This window comes from Ochotona curzoniae, unplaced genomic scaffold (assembly GCF_017591425.1).
Source record: "Ochotona curzoniae isolate NIBS_2020 unplaced genomic scaffold, NIBS_Ocur_1.0 contig_899, whole genome shotgun sequence".
Lineage (NCBI taxonomy): Eukaryota > Metazoa > Chordata > Mammalia > Lagomorpha > Ochotonidae > Ochotona > Ochotona curzoniae.
Genome location: NW_024466605.1, coordinates 21,173 through 47,017, shown reverse-complemented (window position 1 = coordinate 47,017; position 25,845 = coordinate 21,173). Strand labels below are relative to the sequence as shown.

The 25,845-nt window shown below is 37.6% G+C and overlaps 1 protein-coding gene across 1 annotated transcript in view; it reads right to left on the bottom strand.

Annotated features, from left to right (window-relative positions):
* The window catches only part of LOC121165561 (A disintegrin and metallopeptidase domain 3-like), a 55,591-nt gene that overhangs the window by 10,141 nt on the left and 19,605 nt on the right, over positions 1-25,845 (bottom strand). Inside the window, 13 exon segments of the mRNA XM_040994234.1 lie at positions 3,079-3,146; positions 3,591-3,665; positions 4,495-4,690; positions 5,266-5,364; positions 7,352-7,414; positions 7,416-7,539; positions 9,073-9,209; positions 14,477-14,558; positions 16,138-16,289; positions 16,523-16,594; positions 18,896-18,961; positions 24,124-24,301; positions 24,621-24,697. Coding sequence (XP_040850168.1) covers positions 3,079-3,146; positions 3,591-3,665; positions 4,495-4,690; positions 5,266-5,364; positions 7,352-7,414; positions 7,416-7,539; positions 9,073-9,209; positions 14,477-14,558; positions 16,138-16,289; positions 16,523-16,594; positions 18,896-18,961; positions 24,124-24,301; positions 24,621-24,697 — 1,389 coding nt within the window.

The window sequence follows — 25,845 nt, the reverse complement described above, 5'->3', positions numbered from 1 at the left end:
CCAGAGTGGGAGTAGGATGGGCTAGGTCTTGACCCCTGCTGAACCACATGCGAGCTGTTTCTGGTCATGCACCAAGTGTGACTGGGATGTAGCACTCAACAGTAAGAATTGGAATGTGGGGCCCGGCGCAGTGGCGCAAGTGGTTAAGTCCTCGCCTTGCACGCCCGGGATCCCATATGGGCGCCGGTTCTAATCCCGGCAGCCCCACTTCCCTTCCAGCTCCCTGTCTGTGGCCTGGGAAAGCAGTTGAGGACGGCCCAAGGCTTTGGGACCCTGCACCCGTGTGGGAGACCCGGAAGAGTCTCCTGGCTTAGGATCGGCATAGCATCGGCTGTTGCGCTCACTTGGGAAGTGAATCATCGGACGGAAGATCTTCCTCTCTGTCTCTCCTCTCTGTATATCTGCCTTTCCAATAAAAAAATAATAAAAATAAATCTTTAAAAAAAAAAAGAATTGGAATGTGTGTGGGCCAGTTGGGCAAGCCACTATACATGCCAGGTCAGGAGATGGACTATGTCAGGCTGGGGCAAGGACCTATAGGTCTGCACAAGTTCTGCCACTGGGCAGAGACCTGATAGAGGAGCTTGGGGAACTCCTCTGTTAGGGTGCATTCCCTGCAGGTGAATGAAGAACCCTGGCTGCAGCAGCCCAGACCAGGCCAGGTAGTACCCACTGGCATATGTGTGGGTCATCTCTGGGGACATTTTAGGGTAGGTCAGTTTATAAAACCCACTGACAACCAGGACTGGCTGCTGGACAAGTTGGGTTAGGCTGCATCACCAGCCAAGTCATATTAGGCGTAGGACTGAGAGATTGGCTGGGCAGGGATAGGTTGTGTTACACACCAGCATGAGCTGGAACTGGGAGCAGACCCGGCTAGACCAGGACACAATACCCACCAACCAATGCCAAAGTGAGATAGGCCATGTCAGGCTGGGCCACAGCATCCACCAGCACACACAAGACCTGATTTGGGGGTGGGTGCTGAGCCGGCAGTGAGGCTGTTGGGGGCTCCCCTGCTGGGTCACTGTTCCCATTGGTGAGCATGAGAACTGGAATTTGGTCCAGACATGTAGGCACTTCTCTTATAGGCAGCAGCTTCCACTGATGGGCATGAGAATTAGGGCTGGGAGCAGGACTGGCTAGACAGGCTGTGGCACAACTGGCATGAATGTGCACTGGATATTGAGGACAATTGGGTTGAACTAGGGTTCAATGCCAATTAACATATAGGAGAGCTGCATGGCATGTGGGGCAGAGTGGACCAGTCTGTTGCACCTTCTGGCATGTGCAGGAACTAGGATTTGGGGTGGGTCTAGTGGGGTTATTGGGAATCGCTCCAACTAGGTTGCTCTTCCCATTGGTATACATGAGGGCCAAGTGTGTGGTGGGCAGGATTTGGCTGTGCCGCAACATTCATTGATTTACGTAAGAGATAGGACTGGTGGCAGAACTGACCCAACAATTACAAGTACCAATGTGTATGTAGGCACATGGGGGTGATAGCATGAGCAGGACCACATAGTGGCAAGCAGACCCAAATCAGGTTTAGGATCACTTCAGACAAGATTTCTTTGGAAATCCATCCCCCCCGCCCAATGAACTGTTGGAATTAACTACTCTAACCATGGGGAAAGTCGCAGGAACTATGGTCTTACCATAGTGTGCATGTGTCAGAACTAGGCCTCCTACATGGCTTAGTCAGAGCAGTGGATGGCATATCAAAATGCACATGGAGGGATATGCCCTTGCAAAGGACATCTGGAACCATAGTGAAGGAAGGACAGAATTGGTCAACTACCCTAGCCAAATGTTGACAGCAAATTTCTGGATGAATGGAAACTCCATGTCAGTCCTTGGGATTTTCTGATCCTTGGACTGGCGAGATGGGCAGCATGTGAGAACTGCCAAAGCCACTTATGCAGAACTCTTGGTGCATGCTCATATCAGGGACCCTGGAGTGATACTGGGTGGCTGTATCCCATCCCCAAGTACTGAGACATTTGTGAGGCATGCTGCAGCTTCTCCCATTAGATACAGGAAGAAGAAAAAGAAAATTTGGACACAATGGTCTTACCCACTTGCCCCTAATCTTGACCCTTTCCATTTTATTCAGCTATGTAAACATCATCAAAAGTCAGCTTTTTAAATGACATTGGCTTATCTTTTAGACAATTTTATTTTCAGATAAAAATCAGATCAATTTTTAGTACCTTCCATCCCTTACTGACAAATTACAACATCTCCTAGAAACTTTACCCTTATTACATAATGTTAGCAACTAATTTAGGATCCCTCGAATCCTAATCAATTAACTTTATACTGAAATCTTCCCTTTTTGAAGATTTGTTAATTTTAAAGGCAGAGAAGCAATGAAAGATGGAGGAAGAGAGAGTGACCTTTGTTTTATCAGTTCTAACACCTCCATTTTCATCTCTAATATGAATCTGAGTCTTCTCTCGCCAACCCTAATTTTCGGTTAATGGGGCTAATTGTTTATCTTCTTTTCTTTTTCCAAAAGACTAACTAGAGGCCAGTGATATGGACACTGTTCATATCCTAGCTTTACCACTTCCACTCCAGCTCTCGGCTTCGAGCCTGGGGAAACAGCAGAGGACAACCCAGATCCTTAGAAACCTGCCACCCATGTGAGAGGCCTGAAGGAAGCTCCTGGCTCCCAGCTTCGGATCAGCTCAGCCTCAGCCTTCGCAGCCATTTGGGGAGTGAACCAGTGAATAGAAGACCTTCTCTATTTCTCTCCTTCTCTCTCTCTAAAATTTGCATTTCAAAATAAATTCACATATTTAAAACGTAACTTGATTTCTCTGATCTTTTCTATAGCTTTTCAATTTTTTTTAAATAATTCCTTTCATTCTGCTAGTTTGGGGGTTTGCTTTGTTCCTGTTATTCCAAGTCGTTGAGAGACATTTTTGGTTATTTATTTGGTATTCTTTCAACTTCTTGATGTAGTTGGGACTTGCTATAAGCTTTCCTTTGAGACAGAGAGAGAGGAGAGAGAGGGAGAGAAAGAGATAGAGAAAATCACTGTGTATAATTTACAGTAAAATTTTAACTTGCCCTGTCTTCTCCGCACGTGGTTCCATCTTCCACCATGTGTGGGCCTGTTCTGGAATCATTTCTTGGTGCTGCAGACACACATAATTGATCTCCATAAAAAGTGTATTGATAGTCAAACTTTTTTGATTGTATTAAATTTGTAGTTTTCCATGCACAAACCAGGTTTCCACAAAACACGTGACTACAGGTATGAGGTAGTAAAAGTAATTCTTTAGTCAACATAGTCAATGTGCAATTTATTAGGTCAATGATAACTTTTATAACTTTAACTCAAAAATTTTTGAAATTAATGCTGAAGTGTTTTACACATGCACTGTTTTATGAATCCCAGGGTATAAATCTTTATTATATACATATATAAATATAAAATATATAACTAATATATGATATATATGTATGTGTATATATTTCTTGGCTTTTCTGAAGTCTACAGAATATGCACAGCATATGGAATAGTTTTAGAAAATAAATAAGTTGAAATTTTCTGAGTACCTACCTACTGAGACACCTACCACGGGCACATCTACCAAATGGGTCGTTCATAACATTTGTTTCTATTACACACATGTAATTTGCGCCTTTAGCATCTGAAAGAAAGTATAAAGTCACAACTACTCATATTTAAAACAAATCATTAGAAGATAAAAGTGTGGCAAGTCAACATAGAGGCATGTAACAACAACAAAAAGTGTCCTGGTAATGCTAGTCCTACAGATTCTCTTGCCATTTACTAGCTGTGCAAAAGGAGAAGCACTTTTGAAGGATAAGTCCAAATAGACAAATTAGCATTACAGTGCAGAAATGATAAAATAATGTGTCATTTGATCTCTTAAATGTTACTCTACTGGCCTTGTCCTTTCCCATCAGTTCAACTGAAATGTGATTAATGTTGTATCGTGTTCACACTGCCACTGAAAGATGCATTTTGCCTTTTAACACGAGTGAAAGTCCCTTTAATTTGCAATGTTATTATCAAATTTGGATGGAAAATCACAGCATGTTTTTAAAGATTTATTTATGTTTATCACAAAGATAGATACACAGAGAGGAGAGACCAAGAGGAAGATCTTCCATCTGCTGATTAACTCCCCAAGCAGCCGCAACGGCTGGAGCTGAGCCAATCCAAACTTGGATCCTCTTCCAGGTCTCCCACACAGGTGCAGGGTCCAAAGACTCTGGGTTGTCCTCGACTGCTTTCTCAGGCCACAGGCAGGAAGCTGGATGGGAAATGGGGCTGCCGGGATTAGAACCAGTGCCCATATAGTATCCTGGTGCACTCAAGGTGAGGACCTTTAGGCGCTAGGCCACAGTGCCGGGCCCAAAATAACAGCATTTTTTAGTGTGGTTAACCATTGCTGACTCTTTATAGTAACTAAAGATTAAAAATGAACCCAGGAAAAAAGATAAAATTCTTACATATTCCAAATAGTTGTGAGCACTGTCTTTCTAGACTTCTGCATTTTCCTTCCAAACAAAATGCAGTTTTATTATCACATTGTTGATAGTCGGCAGCTTTCATATCAGGTACACAAAATTCAGACGTTCCATTGCAATATTCTGGAAAATCGCATAAGTCTTGACTTTCCCTACATGGTGTTCCCCTTTTGGCAATCTGTGACACAAAGAACATGTAAGTGTGAGTGAGTGTGTATGTTTAGTGTTCTTCCATCATCACATACTAAAACATGTATAAATGAACATTGGGGTGGAGAGGTGCTCTGTTCTTTTTACCCTCGGATATTGATACACTATGGGTTAGAGAAGTATAAAGCTACAAAGGGATGATCACATAGAATGTATGAAGGTTGCCAGAAAAAAAAAAATCCCAAGAAAATGTTGAGAAGTTAGGTCATTCCATGAATATTAGAAGGAAAGATTCTTCTCTGTGAAAGGTCATTTACCAGCAGATGGGACTAATAGCTTACAAACAAATAAAATATATAGTAACCATATGATTCATGTCTAACTCTAGAAAAAAGTAACACAGATACTGAAATAACATGATCCGTGACATGCTTATGGACATGAAAATACTACCCACATGCCATGAAGAACTAGGTCATGCAAAGCTTGTCAGAGACAGAGCAGGTTAAAATATTAGAAAAAAAAAGTCCAAACAGTTGTGCAATGAATGTCAGAGGATAAAACAATCATGGTACTGCACAATGTGATACTTCGATAGCTTACCCTGCAGGTTGCTTTATCACAGCATTGGCTAGTGCCACACTCAGCAAATCTAATCAGAGTACAGTCTGCAGCATTACAGCATCTTGGGTGAGTACAATGCTAAAATCAAATACGGTCAAGTTAAGACAACATGTTCATCCACATAAATGATCACATTTAGTTTGATAATGCAGCCATGTGTCACAAGCTTTGGTCAAGGATGGAATACATTACCAATGGCAGTCTGATAAGGCTGTAGAGGAACTGAAAAATCCTTACCCCCCAGGGATGAGGTTTATCTTGTGCAGTACAGTATGTTACTCAAGTGACTGAGCAAATGCTGGTGTAAACAAGCATCTCATACCATCAGTTATGTAAAATACGCCACATACCTCTGAGTACAATACATACTACTGGAGAGCAGTGGTAGTCAACTAGGTCATCAGGTACATATATTTGCTCATTTGTGCTTCTGACATGGTTTTGGAGTGTCCTCCTTCTACTCATGAGAGACAAGTGAACTGTAAAGCAGTCGTAGAAGGTGTCTCATAAGGAGGCTACATGAAAACATTGGTGTTACAGGAAATTTAAGCTCCATGCATATCATTGTCCCTGACGACTTGCCACTGAGACAAGAATGTGGAGGTGGAAAATGGTGAGACAGATGAGGCTGATGTGCTTTGGGCCTGATGAATGTGGATGCCTTCTCTTAGTTTCCATCATAAAATTCTAAAGGCAAAGCAAATAATCAGAAACAGAAAAGTTTATAGGGCTCTAGAGAAAGGAAACATATGTGTACATATTTACATCTAGCTTCATTTTGGACCTTGAAAAGGAGCCTTATTAACTTCCAAACTGCTGTCCCATATAAATGGGAGGGGCTCAAGTTCTTGGGCTCTCTTGTACTGCCTTCCCAGGAGCAACTGCAGGAAGCTGGATTGGAAGTGCAGCAGCTGGGACTCTCATTGGCACTTCACTACCAGAAGCAGATGTGGCAAGTGGCAGCTTAGCATGATGTGCCCCAACCCTGGCACATTGACTTCTGTATTTATTGATAGCCACCACTTCACTCATAACGTGTCGTTCATTTAGAAAGTTTTTATGGAGTTACCAGTAATGTCATGCTGTAGAATCCTGCAATGCCTTTAAAACTTTTTTGTACAAACATCTGCACTGTGAATGTGTACAGGTTTTCACTTATTATATCACAAATATATTTCCACATTTTTAAGTTTTCTAATGATGTAATCTTATAAATTTCTCTGTTTATTGTTGTATTAAGTTTTTACACATCCACTCATTCTGCTTTATTTATATACTAACATTCTTGTTACATTATGGTGTTCCTCTCCTTACGACATTTCCCCTAGCAATTTCATAGTAAGAGTATTGGCCCTTAACTTGTAATATGAGGTCGATTAAAAAAAAACATGCAGAAATGACAAAGTAGTATACATTTCCCATGAGCTTTTTGATGTACCCTTGTTTGTGTTAATGTATTTTACAAATTTTCATGACACCTTACATGAATAGCGGTAAAATTTATGAAAATGTTTGTGGCTAGTTATCATGTAACCATAATTAATTTATTTCTATTAAGAAGGAGATAAATAACTCTTCTATTCATCAGGGAAATTCCAATTAAACCCATTGCTAGCTAACAGTCTTCAGAAGTAACAAAAATTACAAAGTTAGGTATATAGCATGTCATGAGCATTGCGATGCTTTTCTTCTGAATAACTGTAGGACTCTCATTGAAACATGTAAACATATCTTTGCATTAAGATGCCAGGTTTTCTACCTTTGCTTATAATTACCATTTCATGATGCATTTGAATATCAGAAAATTAAACTTCTAATTTGTACTAAGGGACTATTCTATTGTGATAACATGAGGACAGATATGGGGAAGGGAGAAGAGAAAGAGGAAAAGAAGAATGATAAACAATATCTTGGGGAGCAATAAATTTTAAAACATATTTAAATTTTTAACATATTTAAAATATTTAACATATTTAACATTTAAAATATTTTAATAATTAATAATAATTTAAAATATTTAACATATTTAAAATATTTAACATATTTAAAATTTAAAATGACCAACCGATGGAATACCACAATCACATTGCTCATTTCCTTCCAAAATTCCATTGCCACAAGTTGAAAGTTATTCCTTGGTAAGCAACTTTCGGAACATTCTCTTTCTGAAGACATGCAAATTCAGGCTGTGACACGGAATGTTTGAAATCTTCTATGTTGCAACTGCTAAATAACTTTACACCACTGGACCATCTAAAATTAAAGTACATTCCTTAGAAAACTGGGTCAAAAACAGTATCAGAGTAGTAAAGTGTTAATTCTGAGTTATTTTGGTTGGAAAAAAAGCCAAAGAAAATGGGGGAAAGTCCTTTCAATACAAGCCTCAAACAAATGCAATGTGTTTGGTTTTTTGTTACACAATGTGATATGCTGTAAGAACCATATGGAAGTTTAAAGGATGTTAGATATTAACCTTGACTCACAATAAGCTCTACTTAGCAATATCGTTACATTATATAAAATCAAAACGATGATTAAGAAAATGAAACATACTGAGAAATTTAATTGGAGAAGTATAAGGCATACATGAGAGCTAATTATCCCCATGTACAATTCAAATTATTTGTCTTTGAGTAACAAAGTAATGAAATAAGATATTTCAGGAGGCAAGAACAAAAGGTACAAACTCTAGAGTCGATGTACTGTTTTGCACGTTTTACTCTTCGAACTACCAAGTGTAATGTTTAATGAGTTTTTGATTAACAATGATCTTACCACAGATTTGTCAAAAATTTGTTCCAAAATCACTGAGTTGGACATCAATACAACAGATAATAATTCTATGTACTTTAACATATGCTTCTGGTATAGAAATGGATTTTCCCTCAAGCTCTGGAAATAACAATAGATTTCTAGTATCTAACCATCAGATCCCATTCAAATTCACCCAAACATCAAAATATTGTAATTTCATGGAACTCGGCTCCCTTGTGGACAAGTCTATTGCACTCAGTTCTTATGAGTCCTTAGTCTACTAGTCTGAGTACTTGGTTCCGACTTTGCAAATGTGAAACGTTTTATAATTCTTGGGGAATTGTTCATAGAATTTCCCTCAGTTTATGTTAGTGACATATTTCCTTTTTGTTAAGAGACTGCATCATCCACACAGGAGCATGCCATAGGTCACTGCCTGAGCTGCTTTCTCCAAATGATGCTTGGCTCACAACATGCCACTTCATTTCCCTAAGCTAAAATGCTACTGTTTTCAAACCTAATAATTGGTAATTTTTTCACTTCCTCGACCACAAATCACATTCCAAGCCTTGTTGAGTTCTTAGAATTAATGGAATCCCAGTATCTCTCTAGTGCTTACACCAAAAAGCTTTTCACTACCTCCAGCAATGCCCTAAAACTTCCGTTCAACATTCTGTCTGTAAAACAGTGTTGAATATCAAGCTAAGTTACACAGTTTCTACAATATCCTAAACTCATTTTCTATATAATTGCTCTTAAATACTATATATGATATTAAATATATTCATGCTAAGAAGTGTTGTAAGAGGTACACATCAAGAAATACGATGATTCTAAAAGAGAAAACATTATACATATACATATATATGCCTATGCTTGCATTTGTATGTCATATATCACAAAATATATACATTGTGTCATGTATATATCTTTATATATTGATATTTATATATGTTATACAGATATAACTTAGAATATTATATAATGTATATATGTATACATAAAACTGTAGAGGTGACATAAAATACTTACATTGCTGTGGGGTTCATCACACATGTAGTTCCTGAACAGCCACAAGTATGGATTTTATCATATGATAATCCCAGATTAATCCCAATCAATTGTGCCATAACAACTGAAAATGCCTCTAAAGTTAACATCTTTGGATACTAAAAAGAAAAACACTGTTACTATATATCCCCTTGAATGAAAAGCCATAAAACAAAATCCACAACAGGAAGAAAAATAGAAAATTTACAACAACATGAAATTAAGTACCATACTAATGATTCCAAAAGCCTTCTTGAAGTAAACGGTGCTACTGTATGACCTATGAGTCAGTGAAGAAATTAATAGGAAAAAAAATTTTGAAAAAATGAAAAAAACAAAAATAGCAAAATCCATGAAATGTAACAAAAATAGTATTGAAAGGCTATTGATCTTGTGTTTCGCATGAAGATTGCCTTCTATCAGAGAGAACATATGTTATAGTAACTGTGTAGTATAAACTATCATATCCAGATGTGAAGAAGCATCTCTATTTTCAAATCAGAGATGGACTCCCAATGGAACTGTTAAAATGTATCTTTACTATAGGATGCTGGACTCTCTACCATGGACCATACCTACAGCATCAGGATACACTTAACTAGCAGAATGATGGACTTATGACTGTTAATAAAGGACTGTACTATTATATTAATTTAGGGGAAATCAGGTTGAGGGAAGGGGACTTGAGGAAAGCGAGAAGTGAATTCTCAGAGCATGTAGATCTGTATCGTAAAATAGTAAAATAAATAAAATAATTTAAAAAAGAAAAACAGCATCAAGTTTCCACACTATTTTAATATAGTCAATTCAGGCTCTAATACATGCATACAACTGCAGATTTAAGAAACTACTTTATCAAATATATATATATATATATATATATATTTTTTTTTTTTTTAAGGATCTAAAAGCCAAAGTAGGTAGGTAGGTACATTTTATTTTTCTTTTTGAGTTATATTTTTCATCTACATGCAATTGGCATATTGCCTATAGATAATATGCATTTGCTGATAACTCACTGATAATCAAATGTTATCAGTACAATTTTGCATGATTATCAGATTGAATTCCAACAAGTACCATTGATCAATTAGATATTTCCCAACATAACTTTACCAATGTGTTGTTTCCCAAGAGAAGACATTGGAACAGATATGCATATTTTGAAGTGTTTAATTGCAAATCAAGTATGTAGTGTATATCACAGTATGTTAAAGTTGCTACATTTAAAACAACAATAAATATTAAAAATGAAAGTTAAGGAGTTGAAATAATTTTTCTCAAAGCATAATATATAGCACATCGCAAGTTGCCTCTCTCCAAAATTTTTACATATTAATGAGCTTTGTGGTATTTCCGTGTATGCTGATTCTCAATATTGCAAAGTTAAAATAAAACAGTATATGTGCTTTTCATAATGCATTATAAATCCTTATCATATTAGCTTATTCTATGAACAGCATTATTAAATGCTTTATTGTTAATGGCCAAGTTTTCTTATCAATGGTTGATATTCCGTTTTGTGGATATTATGTTTATGGACATATGTTTATGCATTCAGCTATTCACGGCTGTCTTGCAATCTACAACAATTACACATCAAGCTGCTAAAAGTATGCCTGTGTATTTTTTGCATATGTCAATGTCTTCATTTCATTTGGGTAAATTTCAATTATGACCATTTCAAGATCATCTGATAGTAGTTCATTCAGTAATGCAAAGTGTCTCCTAAAGTGACTGTTCCTTTCTGTGACTTCATAAAGAAAGGTGACTGCGTGCGCCTTTGACTCTACAGTCTTACAACATGTGGAGCTTTAGAGTGGTCCTATACTGAGTGGAAAAGGAGTGAAAGTCTTTGATGTTGACTTGCTCCTTAGCATAGCTCTAGAGTACTCTTTTTTCAAAATAGGTATGGAGTTAAAACTGCTGCTTGTTACAATGCCCTGCTGCAACTTATCTTTGAGTCCTAGTTTGCTGAGGGATTAACTGTGAATTCTCTTCCTTTGGTCAATTTGTTTTTGTCCTGAATCAAACAATAGCATTGTATTGTCTCTCCTTATTGGTCAATTGAATTTGTTTCCATTCATCATTGAATGATTAGGTCAATTACTGTTGTTTAGATGAGTTACTATTAATTCCATAACAAATACTTATGTGAAATAAGATGCACATATGCAATGAAATCTATGCATAGAAATAACCAAGTGAAACAGAAATTGAAAAAAAATCCAGTGTAAATTCTAGAAATACTAAGCCCAAGAAATTAGAGAATTTACTAGATGCAATCAAACTTAACTTGATCAGAATTATTTTAAGTCAGGCCTGGCTCAATGACTTAAGTGCTGAATCACCCTCTAGCACACATCAGAATCCCATAAAGGTGCTGGTAACTGTCCGCTTCCCATCCAGCTCCCTGCTTGTGGCCTGGGAAAGCAGTCGAGAATGGCCCAAAGCCTTGGGACTCTGCACTCATATTGGAGACCCGGAAGAAGCTCCTGGCTCCTGCTTTGAATCAGATAAACCCCAACTTTGTGGCCACTTGGGGACTAAACCCATGGATGGAAGATCTTTATCTGTCCTTCTCTCTTTGTATCTGTCTTTACAAAAAATAATAAATAAATCTTAAAAATTATTTTAATTCATCATGTCAGAGAGAAAAAAAAAAGACATGATGAAGTAAGAGATTACGGTTCTTACAGTCTTACAGCTCATCTTGCAGGGGCTAAATACCTGTGTTTTGGAGTCCAAGAAGGGCACGGATGAGCAGAGGGGATAAGATAGACCTTGTTTAGGGAAACAATGCTGACATTTTGGGGAACAAGTATTAAAATAGTGACTGGGGTCAAGAAGCTTGATGAAATCCAGCTAAGGTGAACCCCTGAAAATCACCAAGAAAGTGTTTTGTAATCAAATTGTTAAAAAACAAAACCACAAGAGAATCTTTGTGACATAAGAGAGCTTCCATGTAACTACTGGATTTCTCAGCTATTTTTAAGCCCCAACATGATTGTAGCAAGGCAGTCAAAATATGGAAAGAAATTCAACCAAGAATGTTGTTTAGGACAAAACGGTCATTAAAAAATGTTGAGGATACTAAGAAAAGCTTAGGGAGTTCGTAACCTCTAAACCCAGTCCACAATAAGTGCTAAAGAAACTCTTCAGGGTGAATAGGATGCACATTAGACACTAACACTGAACTACAAGCAAATTGTGACTTCTCATGTGGGAGCACTGGGGCACACAGCAGATGAGGCTGATGTCTGGACAGCTACATCTCATACTTAAGTGTCTGGGAAGATATTGGCAATGTTCTCTTCTGCTAAATTTGTCTGGTAATGCACCTGACAGGAGAGCCCTTATGGGAGAATCCCGACTCCTGGCTTTGGTGGGACTTACCCCCGGTTGTTGCAAGCATTTGTGAGGGAGCACATGAATGGAAGATATCAAATTATGTAAAAGTGAAAGGGAGGTTATTTCAAGTGAACAGAGAATGAAAGAAAAATGTAGGCATTCTGGCACAAAGTATTCCAATACCAATGGAATCCAATTAGGAATCAACCGGGAAGAAAACCTTGAACACTCAAAAGCGTATAGAATTTTTTTTTGTTAAATCTCTCATGATTTTGTTTTTGTTTCTTTAAAGGAAAATATTCATCTACAGAGAACGGGTGCCAGTGTTTTGGTGTAATACGTAAGTTGTGTCCCTCAAGTCTATCATCTAATGTGAGTGCCGGTTCAATTTCTTAGCTGCTCTGTTTCCAACCTGGTTTCCTACTGCGCCCCTGGGAAAGAAGAGGACAATGGCCCAAGCACTTGGGATCCTGCATCTAGAGTAGAGATCTGCAAGAAGACCCAGGTTCCACCCAGTACACCCAGGGAGTGAACTATCATGTGTAACATCCCTCACTTTACCTCTCTCTCTCTCTCTCTCTAACGCTGTCTTTCATACAAATAAACTAAATCTTTACAAGAAAAAAGAGTGAACAATTTCAGTGAATTAATGAATACAAGATGGAAACTTAAAAACAATCCAGAGAAAAACGAAAATGAAAATAAAATACACAAAATCTGTCGAGACTGAGGAAGAATAAGTTTATACCTGTAAATGCTCACATTGAAAGGGAGGGTGATTTCAAATTAGTATCCTAACTGATCCCTGCTGGAACTAAACAACAGATGAAAAAACTAAACCCACACAATCAGAAGAACATAAATAATGGATAAAACTGTGATAGAGAAGATGATGCAATAAGAAAAATAACAAAAACTTGATTCTTTCAAAAGTTGCTTGACACAAATACATGGATAAAATCTGATAAGCTGATTTAAATATGATTTTAAAGGATTATACCAAGACTACAAGATAGGTACAAAATATGTTACTTTAAAGACATGAAAGGCAAAAAAAAAAAAAAAAGATACTCTCAATTGTGGCAGAAGATGAATTTCACAAGATTCAACAGCAAAACCAGTCAGTGACCCAGTAGTAGGAGCAGGCTATTCCAGGAAATACATTCCTGCAGGTATAGATTCAAAAGTTCAAGGACCACATGGAGAGATTTTTAACACCACTCATAACCATAGATACCAAAGTCCGATTATGAGATATCACCTCGCTCTATTACAATGGCTGCCACCAAACAAACAAAGCAGCAATATGTGAAATGGTGGTGACATTGTAAAGCAGTGCAATCACTTTAGAAATCATGCCACCCTACTATGTATTACATCTGCCACGTGCTTGAGCAATCCCGCTTCTGGATACATATCCATAAATAGTTAAACCAATGTCTCAAAGAGTTTCATGCACTCTTCATAGGCATTATATGGGAAATATCTAAATCTGCCAATGTAAGATAAGTGAATAAAAATATGGCACCTGTGGTGGAATGATTTACAGGCGTAAAAAGCAAAGAAATTGTGTCAAGTGCCACAATGTGGATACGCATTGAGTACGTTGTGTAAGGCAGTCACAAGAACACAAATACCGCATGGCACCACTTCCATGCAAATCTAAGTTGTCAAACTGATGAGAACAAACAGTGGAATGGTGGTTACTAGGGGAAAATGGTGCCATTTCCCTAGGATGCTTTCAGTCTCACAGGATGTAAGGTTCTGGAATTCTGTTTTGTTACTATTTGAAGATAGTTACTGCTTTTCTGAACAATCAAAATGCTAAGAGGTGAAGTTTGAGGTTTGTTCTTCACCCACAATAACATACATACCCCTTTCTCTTATTTGATTATCCCAACTAATAAAAACCATCATCGTTTCTATAAAGGGTTGACAAAGCACTGGATAGGTGTGCTTTATATTTGTTTACTGATGTGAATGCTAACTTTCTAAATTTGATATAACTATTAAAGAGATGAGGATAAATGCATACCAGAGCAACTCCTGTGGCAAACTTTGGATCACATGCCATTCCATGATATGTTGTTCCCACAAAAGCAGCATGTTCCCTATAACTAAAAATACAATTTTTTTGTGAAAATTTGCATTTTAATGTATTGGTGATTAACGATGTGTTTAGAAGTTGTGTCATAAAAAATTGTTCATTTTTTAAAGTCCCATAGGCTCGAGGATTTCCCCTCTGCCCTACAGATTAGCACCCCCGCTACTGTTTTACCTATGTTGTTACAATAATACGGTCCTTCAGGAAAAGTCATCAATCCATTGTCCTGTTTAAGTGTATCATGACATTGCAGGTACAGACATGGTAGAAATATCACATCTAACAATTTGTCATTCCCTCCTTGAGTTGTGTGTCACAAGTCACATAAAGAGATGTCTTGAAAGGCTAGTGATCACTCTGTTGCAACACTCCAAACCTGGCAGTGTCTTTTCTGCCTGTTAATTGGTGTATGACCATCACCCTCCCTGATGGAATTATCATCGGAAGAAAAAAATCAAGATTGTTCATTGTAATAACATAGACTTAGTGAGCAAGTTGTAACTACATGTTAGCAGTGTTGACTTGGAGGAGAGAGAGAGAGAGAGAGAGAGAGAGAACATGCAACGGATGAAGTAGAGACAGTAGGTAGCAATGGCGCACATTCATCTTAACCCTTCCATGTATTTACTCTAGACTTCAAGAAGCTCCCTTAATTCTACTTCAAACATGAGAAGATTTATGGATTTATTTCATATTGCTTCAGGTTCCTGGCATTGTATTTTGTTTCTTAATATTAAAATTAAGAAAAATTAGAAAGTGCACAGTTCTGTGGAAAGAATCTTCCATGATCCAAATAGATCAATACATCCATCTCCACTCAATATAAATACACCAGTGAGGAACCTAACCAGAATGGTAGTGAAGTGGTCCTTTCCAAATACTTACTACTAAAATGTTTTCTGCTGTAACAAACACTTCAGGCATTCACTGTGTTCTGTGTAGTAATTTACAGTTTTATCAAATGCTAAAATGATGATTCGATCATTTCCTTTTAAGGTGATCAACCCCTGATTTTCCTGAGGCTTTCTATTTTTTCTGCCCACTTCCCTTCAACAGAAAGTCTACTCTGAGAATGAAAGCTTAATATGATTTCAATGTCAGCTTATGTGGCTATCAGCTTTTATAATTAATTTATCATTTTGCTTAATTTCCTTTCTAAAAATCTCATTATCAATAACAACTCAGGAAATAATTTCAGTAGAAATATTGGGGCCCGGCGGGTGTGGCCTAGCAGCTAAAGTCCTCGCCTTGAACACACCGGGATCCCATGTGGTTGCCGGTTCTAATCCTGGCAGGCTCCACTTCCCATCCAGCTCTCTGCTTGTGGCCTGGGAAAGCAGTGGAGGACAGCCCAAAGCTTTGGGACCCTGCACCCGCGTGGGAGACCCAGAGGAGGTTCCTGGATCCTGGCTTCGGACGGGGATAGCATCGGCCATTGCAGTCACTTGGGGAGTGAATCATTGGACAGAAGATCTTCCTCTCTGTCTCTCCTCCTCTCTGTATATCTGACTTTGCAATAAATAAATAAATTTTGAAAAAAAAAAAGAAAGAAATATTTTGGGAAAGTCCCAGCCAATATAGCAAGTGCTTACATTAATAAGTAAGACATCTCATGGGGTTTTTGTTTCCATGACAGAAATCTCTGTAGTATTTCCTCAGCATCCCCATTTGTTGAAATCTTATTTCCATCTGACCAGAGCTCCAGAGAGGACAGCATAATGGTGATGTTGACCTTGGAAAACATCTGAAAACAGGAGATAAATAATATAGGCTTGGTTCACTACAAGAAAGAATGTTACATCCCTGTAACCAGATGTGATGTATGCCTTTAATTAGTGTGTACTGGTGGTAGAATCCACTGGTAAATGGAACTAGCTCATAGGATTTTACTTTCTATGAGATGGAAATGCAATTTATACAAGCAATATGACTGGTAACAAAATATGTCTTATACAAACATAAAACATAGATACTTACAGCATTAATAAGACCAAACATGTAGATAATTTTTTCAGCTGAAAGTACCACTTCAGAGCCCATAAAGTCACACTAAAAGACAAACATTTATTTAAGAGGTTTTTAAGTATAAAAGTGCCAAAAATATATTGCTTAAATGAGAGACAAAAATATAAGATTTTTGAAATAACTATGTCATTTTAAGCATAATCCTAAAAGTTACTGCTGTAACTTATGAAATTTAGATCTTTATTACCTAAACATTATATGGCCTGATACCTTTATACATGCTTCTATAGTTATACTATTTACATTGATACATAATTATGGGCATAAAGCATGTTACTGAAATTCGCCATATTATATTCTTCTTTACAGATACAGAAAATAAGATTTAAAGTTTGAGGATTCAAAGAAGGCATAACCAAAGCTCAAACCTTTCTAACTAAACTTCTAAGTCTATTTTGTCTGCTATAATTTACTGTCATAATAGAATGCAATGCATGGATCTCCTATTTGATAGCCATAATAGACATGTAGTGCTCTTAACTCTTTGAGCTCAGGGTTTATAGAGTGGACCATAAAACACATTGTTTATTGGAACAATGTACTATATGCAAACATTCAGATCTCAACTAACAACACCTTCTGGTGTGGATGTGGGGAAAAAAGGCACCCTCCTTCACTGCTGGTGGGAGTGTAGGCTAGTACAACCACTGTGGAAATCAGTACGTAGAGTGCTTGGAGAATTGCAAATGAACCTGCCATATGACCCAGATATCCCGCTCCTAGGAATATACCCAACAGAAGTGAAATCTGTATGTGACAAGAGGATCTATAATCTTATATTTGCAGCAGCACAGTCTACATTAGCAAAGACATGGAAACAATCCAGATGTGTGTCCAAGGAAGAGTGGTCAAAGAAACTGTGGTATATCTACTCCATAGAATATCATTCAGCTATTAAGAAGAATGAAATTATTCTATTTACAACCAGGTGGTCCCACCTACGAGACCATTATGCTCAGTGAAATGAGTCAATCACAAAAGAACAAACACCATATAATCTCTGTTATATAAGGAAGCCAGCATGGAAAGTGTAACTCCAATAGTCCAATCCATATTGTTTTTTTTTGATTGTTTGCTTGCTGTTTTGGCTGTATCCCATGTGTTTTGATGTTTTGTATTTCAGCTTGGTTCATTCCAAATCATCTGTTTTCTCTAGTCGAATTCATCACAGGAATCATGAATTATACAATGGCATCATTTTTCCCAAGGGCGGAAAAAAAACCTATGGTTTGGGATTGTGTGTGTAAACTTTTGTTAAAAACAGTTGAAAGTAAAAAATATGCTATCTGTTAACAGGAAAATTTAAAAGGAATATATTGTGTGATGCTTTATATATTAATGAATACAGTTAATGCAATTATGAAAATAAAATTTAAATAAAACAATAATTATCATAAAAATGATTCAAACAGAGGCTAAAATCAATCCACTAGTCCAATGGTAGCAAACAAGTGACAAGTGAGCCTTAACAATTTTAACAGAAGAGTAGTACTTGAACCCACACATGTACATTTCAGTAATGCTTTTTAGGTTCCATTTGAGGATTGGTTGATTTGACAGCCAGAGGATGAGGGAGAGAAAGAGAAAGAGGTATTTCACTTGATGGTTTATTACTCAGGCTGCTTCCACTTAAAGCTAAGATGTTGGAACTATAAACTCCATTCTGGTTTCTGACTAGGGGGTAGAGCCCAGGCAGGCATCAGGTCATAAACTGCACCCTCGCTGGGATACTAAGAAGGCTTGCAAGGGGCTGTATCACAAGTGGAGCATCGGGGCTCCAACCTGAGCTCCAGTGTATTGTGCTGAGACTGTCATGCTGGGCCTCAATGCCAACCCTGTTCTGCAGAAAGCAACAACCTTATTATCAATGACTCTTCCCACTTGCAAAACACAGACCTCAACCTGAGAAGTGGAGAAATTATACAACGTTAAATAATTATAAAGACTAATATTTAGGAAAATGTGGGCCTTTTTTCTCTTCAGTAACTAATGAAAAAGGTTACTTTAGAATGGACATACATCCAAGGAACAGATTCTTGGAGAACTGTCGAAGGCACAGAAGTGTCTTCAGATAGTTACTGTTGATTAAGGTTTAATGTAGTAGAACCCTACCACATACGATTCTAGGATTCAATATGGGATTAGAAATCAATACCTGAATATTGACAACCCATCTCTGTGTAAAGGCAAAAGGTATTTCCTTAACTTATGGTGTACTAAAATAACGTATCTTTTAATATTAGGAACAATAGAAGTTTAATGCTCATATTCCCCATAACTTAAGTTTAATATGAAGACAGAATAAAATATATCAGTAATGCATACCATGGATTTATCCATAACAATGTGCGTTCTCAAAGTCCTTTTTGGAAATGCAACATCTAAATCTTTCTGCGAAACACAGGACATAATTAACGTTTTCAAAATTCTTGCATTGTCATTATTATATGTACCAAACATAGACATGCACAGGAGACAGAGGCAGAGAGGGGACAGACTCACTCACCCACACAGAACAGGATACAGACAGATGGATGCATATAATAGATGGATAGCCACAATGGAAAAATAAGAGAATTGATGCACACGCTGTAAATAAGTGGGTAAGAGTTTTGTAACTTGTTAAGCGTTTGTAACTTGTCAGAAGTATTTTAATTTCTATTCCTGGAAATAAGAATCTTCAAAGTGTCCAGAAATAAAGGAAAGACCATATTTTTTTTTATCTTAAAGCATTTTTGTGTTGCTAATGGGACATCCACAGCCTGCCATCCTTCAACATGTTTCTGTCAACATTCTCTCATCATTGTGTATATTGGGGGGTGTTGTGCAGGGAGTAGAAGGACAGAGAGGGAGAAAGTGAAAATGGCTCACTCCTTAAACATCTCCAAATGCTAAGGTTGGGAAAAGCAAAACTCAAAGAAGGTTCAACATCTGAAGAGCCCAAGTGGGTAGAAGGACCTTAAACCATCCATCTTCAGTTGTCTTCTTGAATATTTTAGCACAAATGTGAATCAAGATCTGAGCAGCCAGGATTGAAACTGGAACTCTGATATGTTGAAATACCAGCCTGGAGTAAGGGGCTCCATGTTGAGATGGGCTACATTTGTGGGGACCCATGAGACTGTAGCCAAGCAGAGAGAGCCACATTCTGCTCAAATCCCTGGCTAGGCTATTCAAGCATGACTAGGAGAAAAATGAGCTTGAACTGGTGTAATTTTCTTTTTATGCCTGAAGTAGGCTCATATTAGCTAATAATATCTGATGCCCCGGAACCTCTCCTGGTTTGCAATTTTGCTTTCATGAACTCTGCTGTTCGGCAGTGCAGCATCGAGAAAGCTTCGGGGCATGAGTCCACTCTTCACTGTCAGCAGTCAAGGATCGCATCAGCCTGTGGTGCTCCTCTTCTGCACGGGATTGCTTGGGGACACAAGGCCAGTGTCACAAGCAGTAGTGTATTCTTCTGTATGAGGATGTCCATTTCCTTCCTCATGGTTTTTATATTTTAACATTTATGTTAGATTTGTGAGGTTTGTGTTAAACAAGACATACCAGTTTGAAGTATATGATGTGTGGCACAGTACGTACGTGAATGAATCCACTGTCACTAATACAATATTTCCATCACTTTCTCCCCTGTGGGTAGTCCACATGGCACAAAACTACTGATAATCTTCAGCCTTCCACCACAGGTTAAAATAATTTGATCTAGAACTTCAGCTCAGTGGAAACATATTAAGTGATCTCTTTTATCCAGCTACTTCCATTCAGCCTTCCATCAAATTGTTGAATTTATTAGTACTCTAATAGAGACACATTTCAACTTTATTATACACTAACTTATCAGTGGCCATTTGGAGTATTTAGATGTTTTAACAATTATTAGTACTGTTTCGCTGCATATTAATTTTAAACTCTGTGTAGTTTCATCAATATACACGGTTCCTTTCTTCTTGGCAAAAATTTATGGTATTTACTGAATCGGCAGCCTTGAATGGTGGCAGGTGGTTCACACCCTGATCTCCCCGCTCTGCTTGACTGCTCTGTGGGTCTATGGCGACACTGTGCTGCCATTTGACAGTTCAGCAGATTATGCTTCTATCTCTTCTCTTGTTTGAAGGCATGAATGCCATCAGGAAGACTGCCTCCTTCAACAGCTGTGTCACTATTTTACATCCCAAAGTTTAACTTCCAAATACATTCCCTGGGAGGGGCAGTGCCACTGCCAGGGCTTCAACATGTAACTGATGGAGCACCAAAACTGCAGTTCACAGCAGGCACAAAATCTTCAGAAACATTCCTTCAGCTATGGAAGCTGTCACACATGCTTTAAATCTGACCACGGGAGTTTTCTATTCTTGTTTTCTCTTATGAAAGTGTAAACTGTTGGACAGTGATGTTGCCTTTTCTGAAAATATTGTTATGCTCTGTAAAGATCTGTGAATAGCATATTTGAACTTCATATTTAATTTAGGATTTTAAGTAACATTGACACAAAGTTTTGTAACTTTACACAGATTAAAAAATCAAGATTGTCATTTTATTTTAAAGGGAACTTGATTAGATAAAAATTCTTGCAATATTTCATGTTTCACCGTGAAGAAATAGGAAATATTTAACTGTTTTGGAAGGGTTTCAGTCATTATGGCTGGTTTCTCTACCCTTTGAAGAAACAATATTTGAGTGTGCTATTTTTTTAATTTTGTATTGTCGATTTTAAAAGTTGCCTGGAAATTTTCAGCTTCATCATTTGCTCATCAAAGTTGTTTTGTTTTCTGCTGTTTTTCTAAATTATAGTGCATTTGATGATTTCCTTCTTGATTACAAATCTTAACATCTTAAATTTTCTACTACCAGCTTTCATAGCCATTGAGACCATACCTATTCTGAAAAACAAAATGCATAGATGTGTAGGTGAGGGGACTTCAAAACATCCATGCAAAAACAAATTTAAGAGGTAAGAATATTTCTCATTTTTATATGATTTATTTATTTTATTGGAAAGACAGATTTCCAGAGAGAAGAGACAGAGGGAAAGATTTTCCATCTTCTGGTTCGCTATTCCAAAAGCCACAAATGCCGGAGCTGAGCAACTCTGAAGCCAAGAACCAGGAGCATCTTCTGCGCCTCCTACACAGGTGCAGGTTTCCAAGGCTTCGGGTCATTCTCTGGTGTTTCCCAGGCCATAAGCAGGAAGCTGAATGGGAAGTGGAGCAGCCAGGACATGATCTGGTGTCTGTATGGGATCCCGGTGTGTAAAAGGCAGCAAGGGCTTAGCTACTGAGTCTTTGTGCTGGGCTCAGCAAAGTGAATTCTTTTCCTCAAAATACTCACAGAACTTTTATCTTCATTATAAAAACTGTATATGCATGGATTCCAATTTTTGTTCCAGAAAAAACTAATAATACTTGCCATACTAGTTGAAAAGTATCTAGTTTGAGACACAAAGTAGGTAAAACATAAGACCAAACATCGCCTACATGATCTGTGAAGATCACAGCAAGAAAATACACAGAATTGAAGATGAAGATGAACTGTAGCAATATTAAGAGGATGGTTACAGTCCAAAATGTCTGTAATAATACTAACATGACAAACCAGAATATTGAATATAAACCCTATAGTGGCAAGCCACTCACACCACTAATTAGGATCATAGTAGAAACATTATACATCATGACTGCAATTGGTTTAGTTTCCAGAATTATGGCTAAAAAGCAAAAAGTGGTGCAAACTTTGGCTTACTGAGTACCAGAATGCTTGCACCTAGATCAGCTACAGACAGGGATTTCAACTGACTAATCAAGTGAGATCAAGTTCCTGAGCAGGTTCTACTAAGAACATAACGTGGGAGGAACATGGATACGCAACGTGGTTTTGAGAAGAAGTACAATCTAAGCAATAACTATCTTGAAGTGGAGTAGTCCTTGCAACCAAAAGCAAATGGGTCAAAAGCAATGGTTGTGGCGGTATATTTCGAATGCATTGAATGCTTATGGAACATTGCTGACTTTTGGCAGGTCAAGGAATTATAACATTTGCTTATCAGGGTAGGGCTTTAAGAAAGTTAGCCACAGGTATAACACTGTGGCTCAACAGGCTAATCTTTCACCTGTAAGCACCAGGATCCCATGTGGGTGCCTCTTCTAGTTCCAGATGCTTCACGTTCTAGCCAGCTCCCTGTGGATGCCTGGGAAAGCAGTGGAGGATGGCTCAAGCCCTTGGGCCCCTGCACACACCTAGGAGACTGGGCAGAGGCAGTCTGGTTGCTGGTTTTCGACTGGTTTCACCCTAGATTGTGTCCATTTGGAGAGTTAATTAGCAGATGGAAGATCTCTCTCCTCTCTCCTTCTCTCTGATTACATTGTTATGGCTAAAATTCCAGGACTCTCAATTCTCTATTGATGTAAAATTAGCTAAGTGAACTTAGAAAAGTTTCTGCTGGAGATTACATGAAGAAATGAAGCTTACAATTTTTTATTTTTATTATTTAATTCCATTTCAATGAACTTTTAGAAGTGCATTTGTTTACATAAGAAATTGTATGCTAATATAGACCTGACAAGATAGCAAAGTGCTCCACGAGAGGGTTTAGACTGTAATAATTGGTTTTACAGTCTATTCTGTTTTCTTTCCTTTTATACACATACGGTTCGTATTTAATGTATGTGAATTCAATACTTGTAAAATGTGATCCAATCCACATATATGCAGATAGAGCATTTTTGTTAAAATTTCATGCATTAGATCTTTATATAATCAGATATATAAAAACATTAGAAAAAATAATCTCAAATTCTATAAGCATTACATTGACAAAATTTAGGAAATTTCCTAGGTTGTTCCTTTCTGCTTTTAAGCTTTACATCAAAATGATGTTATTTCCCCAAAAGAATAAAAATTGGTTAAAGTGGGTTAGAAATTTATAGCTGTGAAATCTGTAAATCATCAATTTAATAATATGTAAACTCAGAAAGAAAAAAACTGCATAAAAAATTTTTAATTGAGGAAAACATACTGGGAGATCATTGATGATTTACAAATCACATGTCTTTATGAGGCTACATTTTATTTATTTATTTTTTAATGTAGAAAGGTAGAGTAAGAGAGAGATGAGAGAGGGAAATATAACGAGACAGATAGAAAGAGATCATCCATCTGCTGATTCCTACCCCAAATGGCCTCAGAATCAAGGCTGCGCCACCTGGTGCAGTTTCACAAATTGCTTCCAGGTCTTCTACTTGAGCGCAGGATGCAAAACACTTGGGCCATCAGCAGGCCACTGGATAGAAAGTAAAGTTGGACTTGAATCCAGGCATTAGCACATGGGAAGCAGGTACCCTAAGTGAGAAGGTTACCTGAATACATCACAACGGGTTCCCCTGTCTCCAGTAGATGTTGCATTGTTCTAGCTGCTATCTGAATAAGCATCAAAAAAGTTAAAACAAATGCTTTCTCTTTAAGAAACAGTAGTGGAATCAACATCAACTAAATGTCCTTCACAGGTTTCAATGTGACTATTTTCATCAAGATTAAAGTAAAAAGGATTTACTTACATGTGACTTGACTATAATGCTGTAAAAATGCAGTGCATTCTTGCCTAAGGAGTAAATTTCTTGTAGGGAGGAATAACCAGCTTCATTCATCCTTATTTGATGAATCATGTGCTCATTTGTTATCAAAGATTCCAATGGTTCTATTCCATAGGTGACATTATCCAACTGCAATAATCCTCTAAATATGCAAACACAAAAGAACTGGAATTGCAACTAAAACACATTTCTCGTGAACATAATTAACTTGCAAACTAAATTTCAGGTCTTTTATGGAACATCGCCACAGTTTGTATTTTAGTGTTGTTTGGAGATGCATACATTCTTCATAAATGACTTCATATACCACTGCATAAATATTAAGATGGAAACTCTGACTTAACTTACGGAGAAAACAGGAGGAAAGAGGAGTTTGAAACAATATAGGAAAAACAAAAACCAATCTGAATCTATGTCTCTTTGCTTCTCTCACCGTACACATCTTGCTAACATGCAATTACCTGAGGCCAAAGCAGGTGTTGACAATCACAGCTGATTTTGGAATCTCAGCAGCATGTCCCTGGTAAAAGCAATGCGTCTAAAAGGATAACAGATGCATATTCATAAATCAGTAGGTAAGTGTGTCCTCATTTTCATCCTTTCTTCAAAGATAGTATCAAACAGTCAAACTTTGCTATTACAAAACCGTTCATCAGAGTTTCATATTCATTACTGCTTGTCTTCACCCTCTTGCTCTTAGCCTCATGTGTCTGTAGTAATCTTAGCTACTGTCTTCACACAAATAGCCCATCTGTGATTTTATTGTTACACACAGGTTTTATTGACCTCTATGCTTCTCCAGCTGTCTTAAGGTATAGTGCATACATGGCACGCATATATAATGAAAGGCATTCAGCTGACTTAAAAAATCTACACCTATATTGGGCCGGCAAACATTATTTTCAGCAGAATTGCTAGCAAGCCAAAAAAAGAAACACCCCCCCCCCTTAAAAAAAAACAGAAGAAGAAAAAGGAGCACAGCCCACATTGTTACGGGAAAGCACGGCAATATACAGCATGGGACTAAACTCAATGCTGGGTGCCTGCTTGCAAAACAGGTTATTATTGTTATTGTTATTATTATCATTATTTCCCTCAGGTATCAGCCTCACTAAATTTCAAAGCACAAACATTCATTGGATGGAAGACAAACATTTTTACAAAAGGAGAGAAGAAAATTCACGGATAATCCATGTCAAGATGGCTGAAACCATTAAACAAAGATTTTCTAAAAATATTTATTTCGTATATTTTAAAGGCAAATTTATACAGAGTAGGAGAGAAAGAGAGAATCTTCCACTCTCTGGCATACCCTCCACATGGTCGCAAAGGCCCAAGTTGGGTGGGTCTGAAGATGGGAGTCAGAAGGGTTTTCGGGGTCCCCTACATGTGAAAGGGTCCAAGAACCTAAGACATGCTTTAGAGAAAAAAACGTCACACAAAATATGCGAGTTCCCGTGCCCTGTGAAAAGCGAAAAAAAAAAAAAAAACTAAACTCATTGCTCATTTAGCCAAGACCTTCCACCAGAGGATTACAAAGATACTTTCTAGAGCCTGGCTTTGCTAGCAAGGTGGGAGTCCAACATTGCAGAACTTTTTACAATGATTTATTTATTTTTATTGGAAAGTCAGATATACAGAGAAGAGGAGAGACAGAGAGGAAGATCTTACATTTGATGATTCACT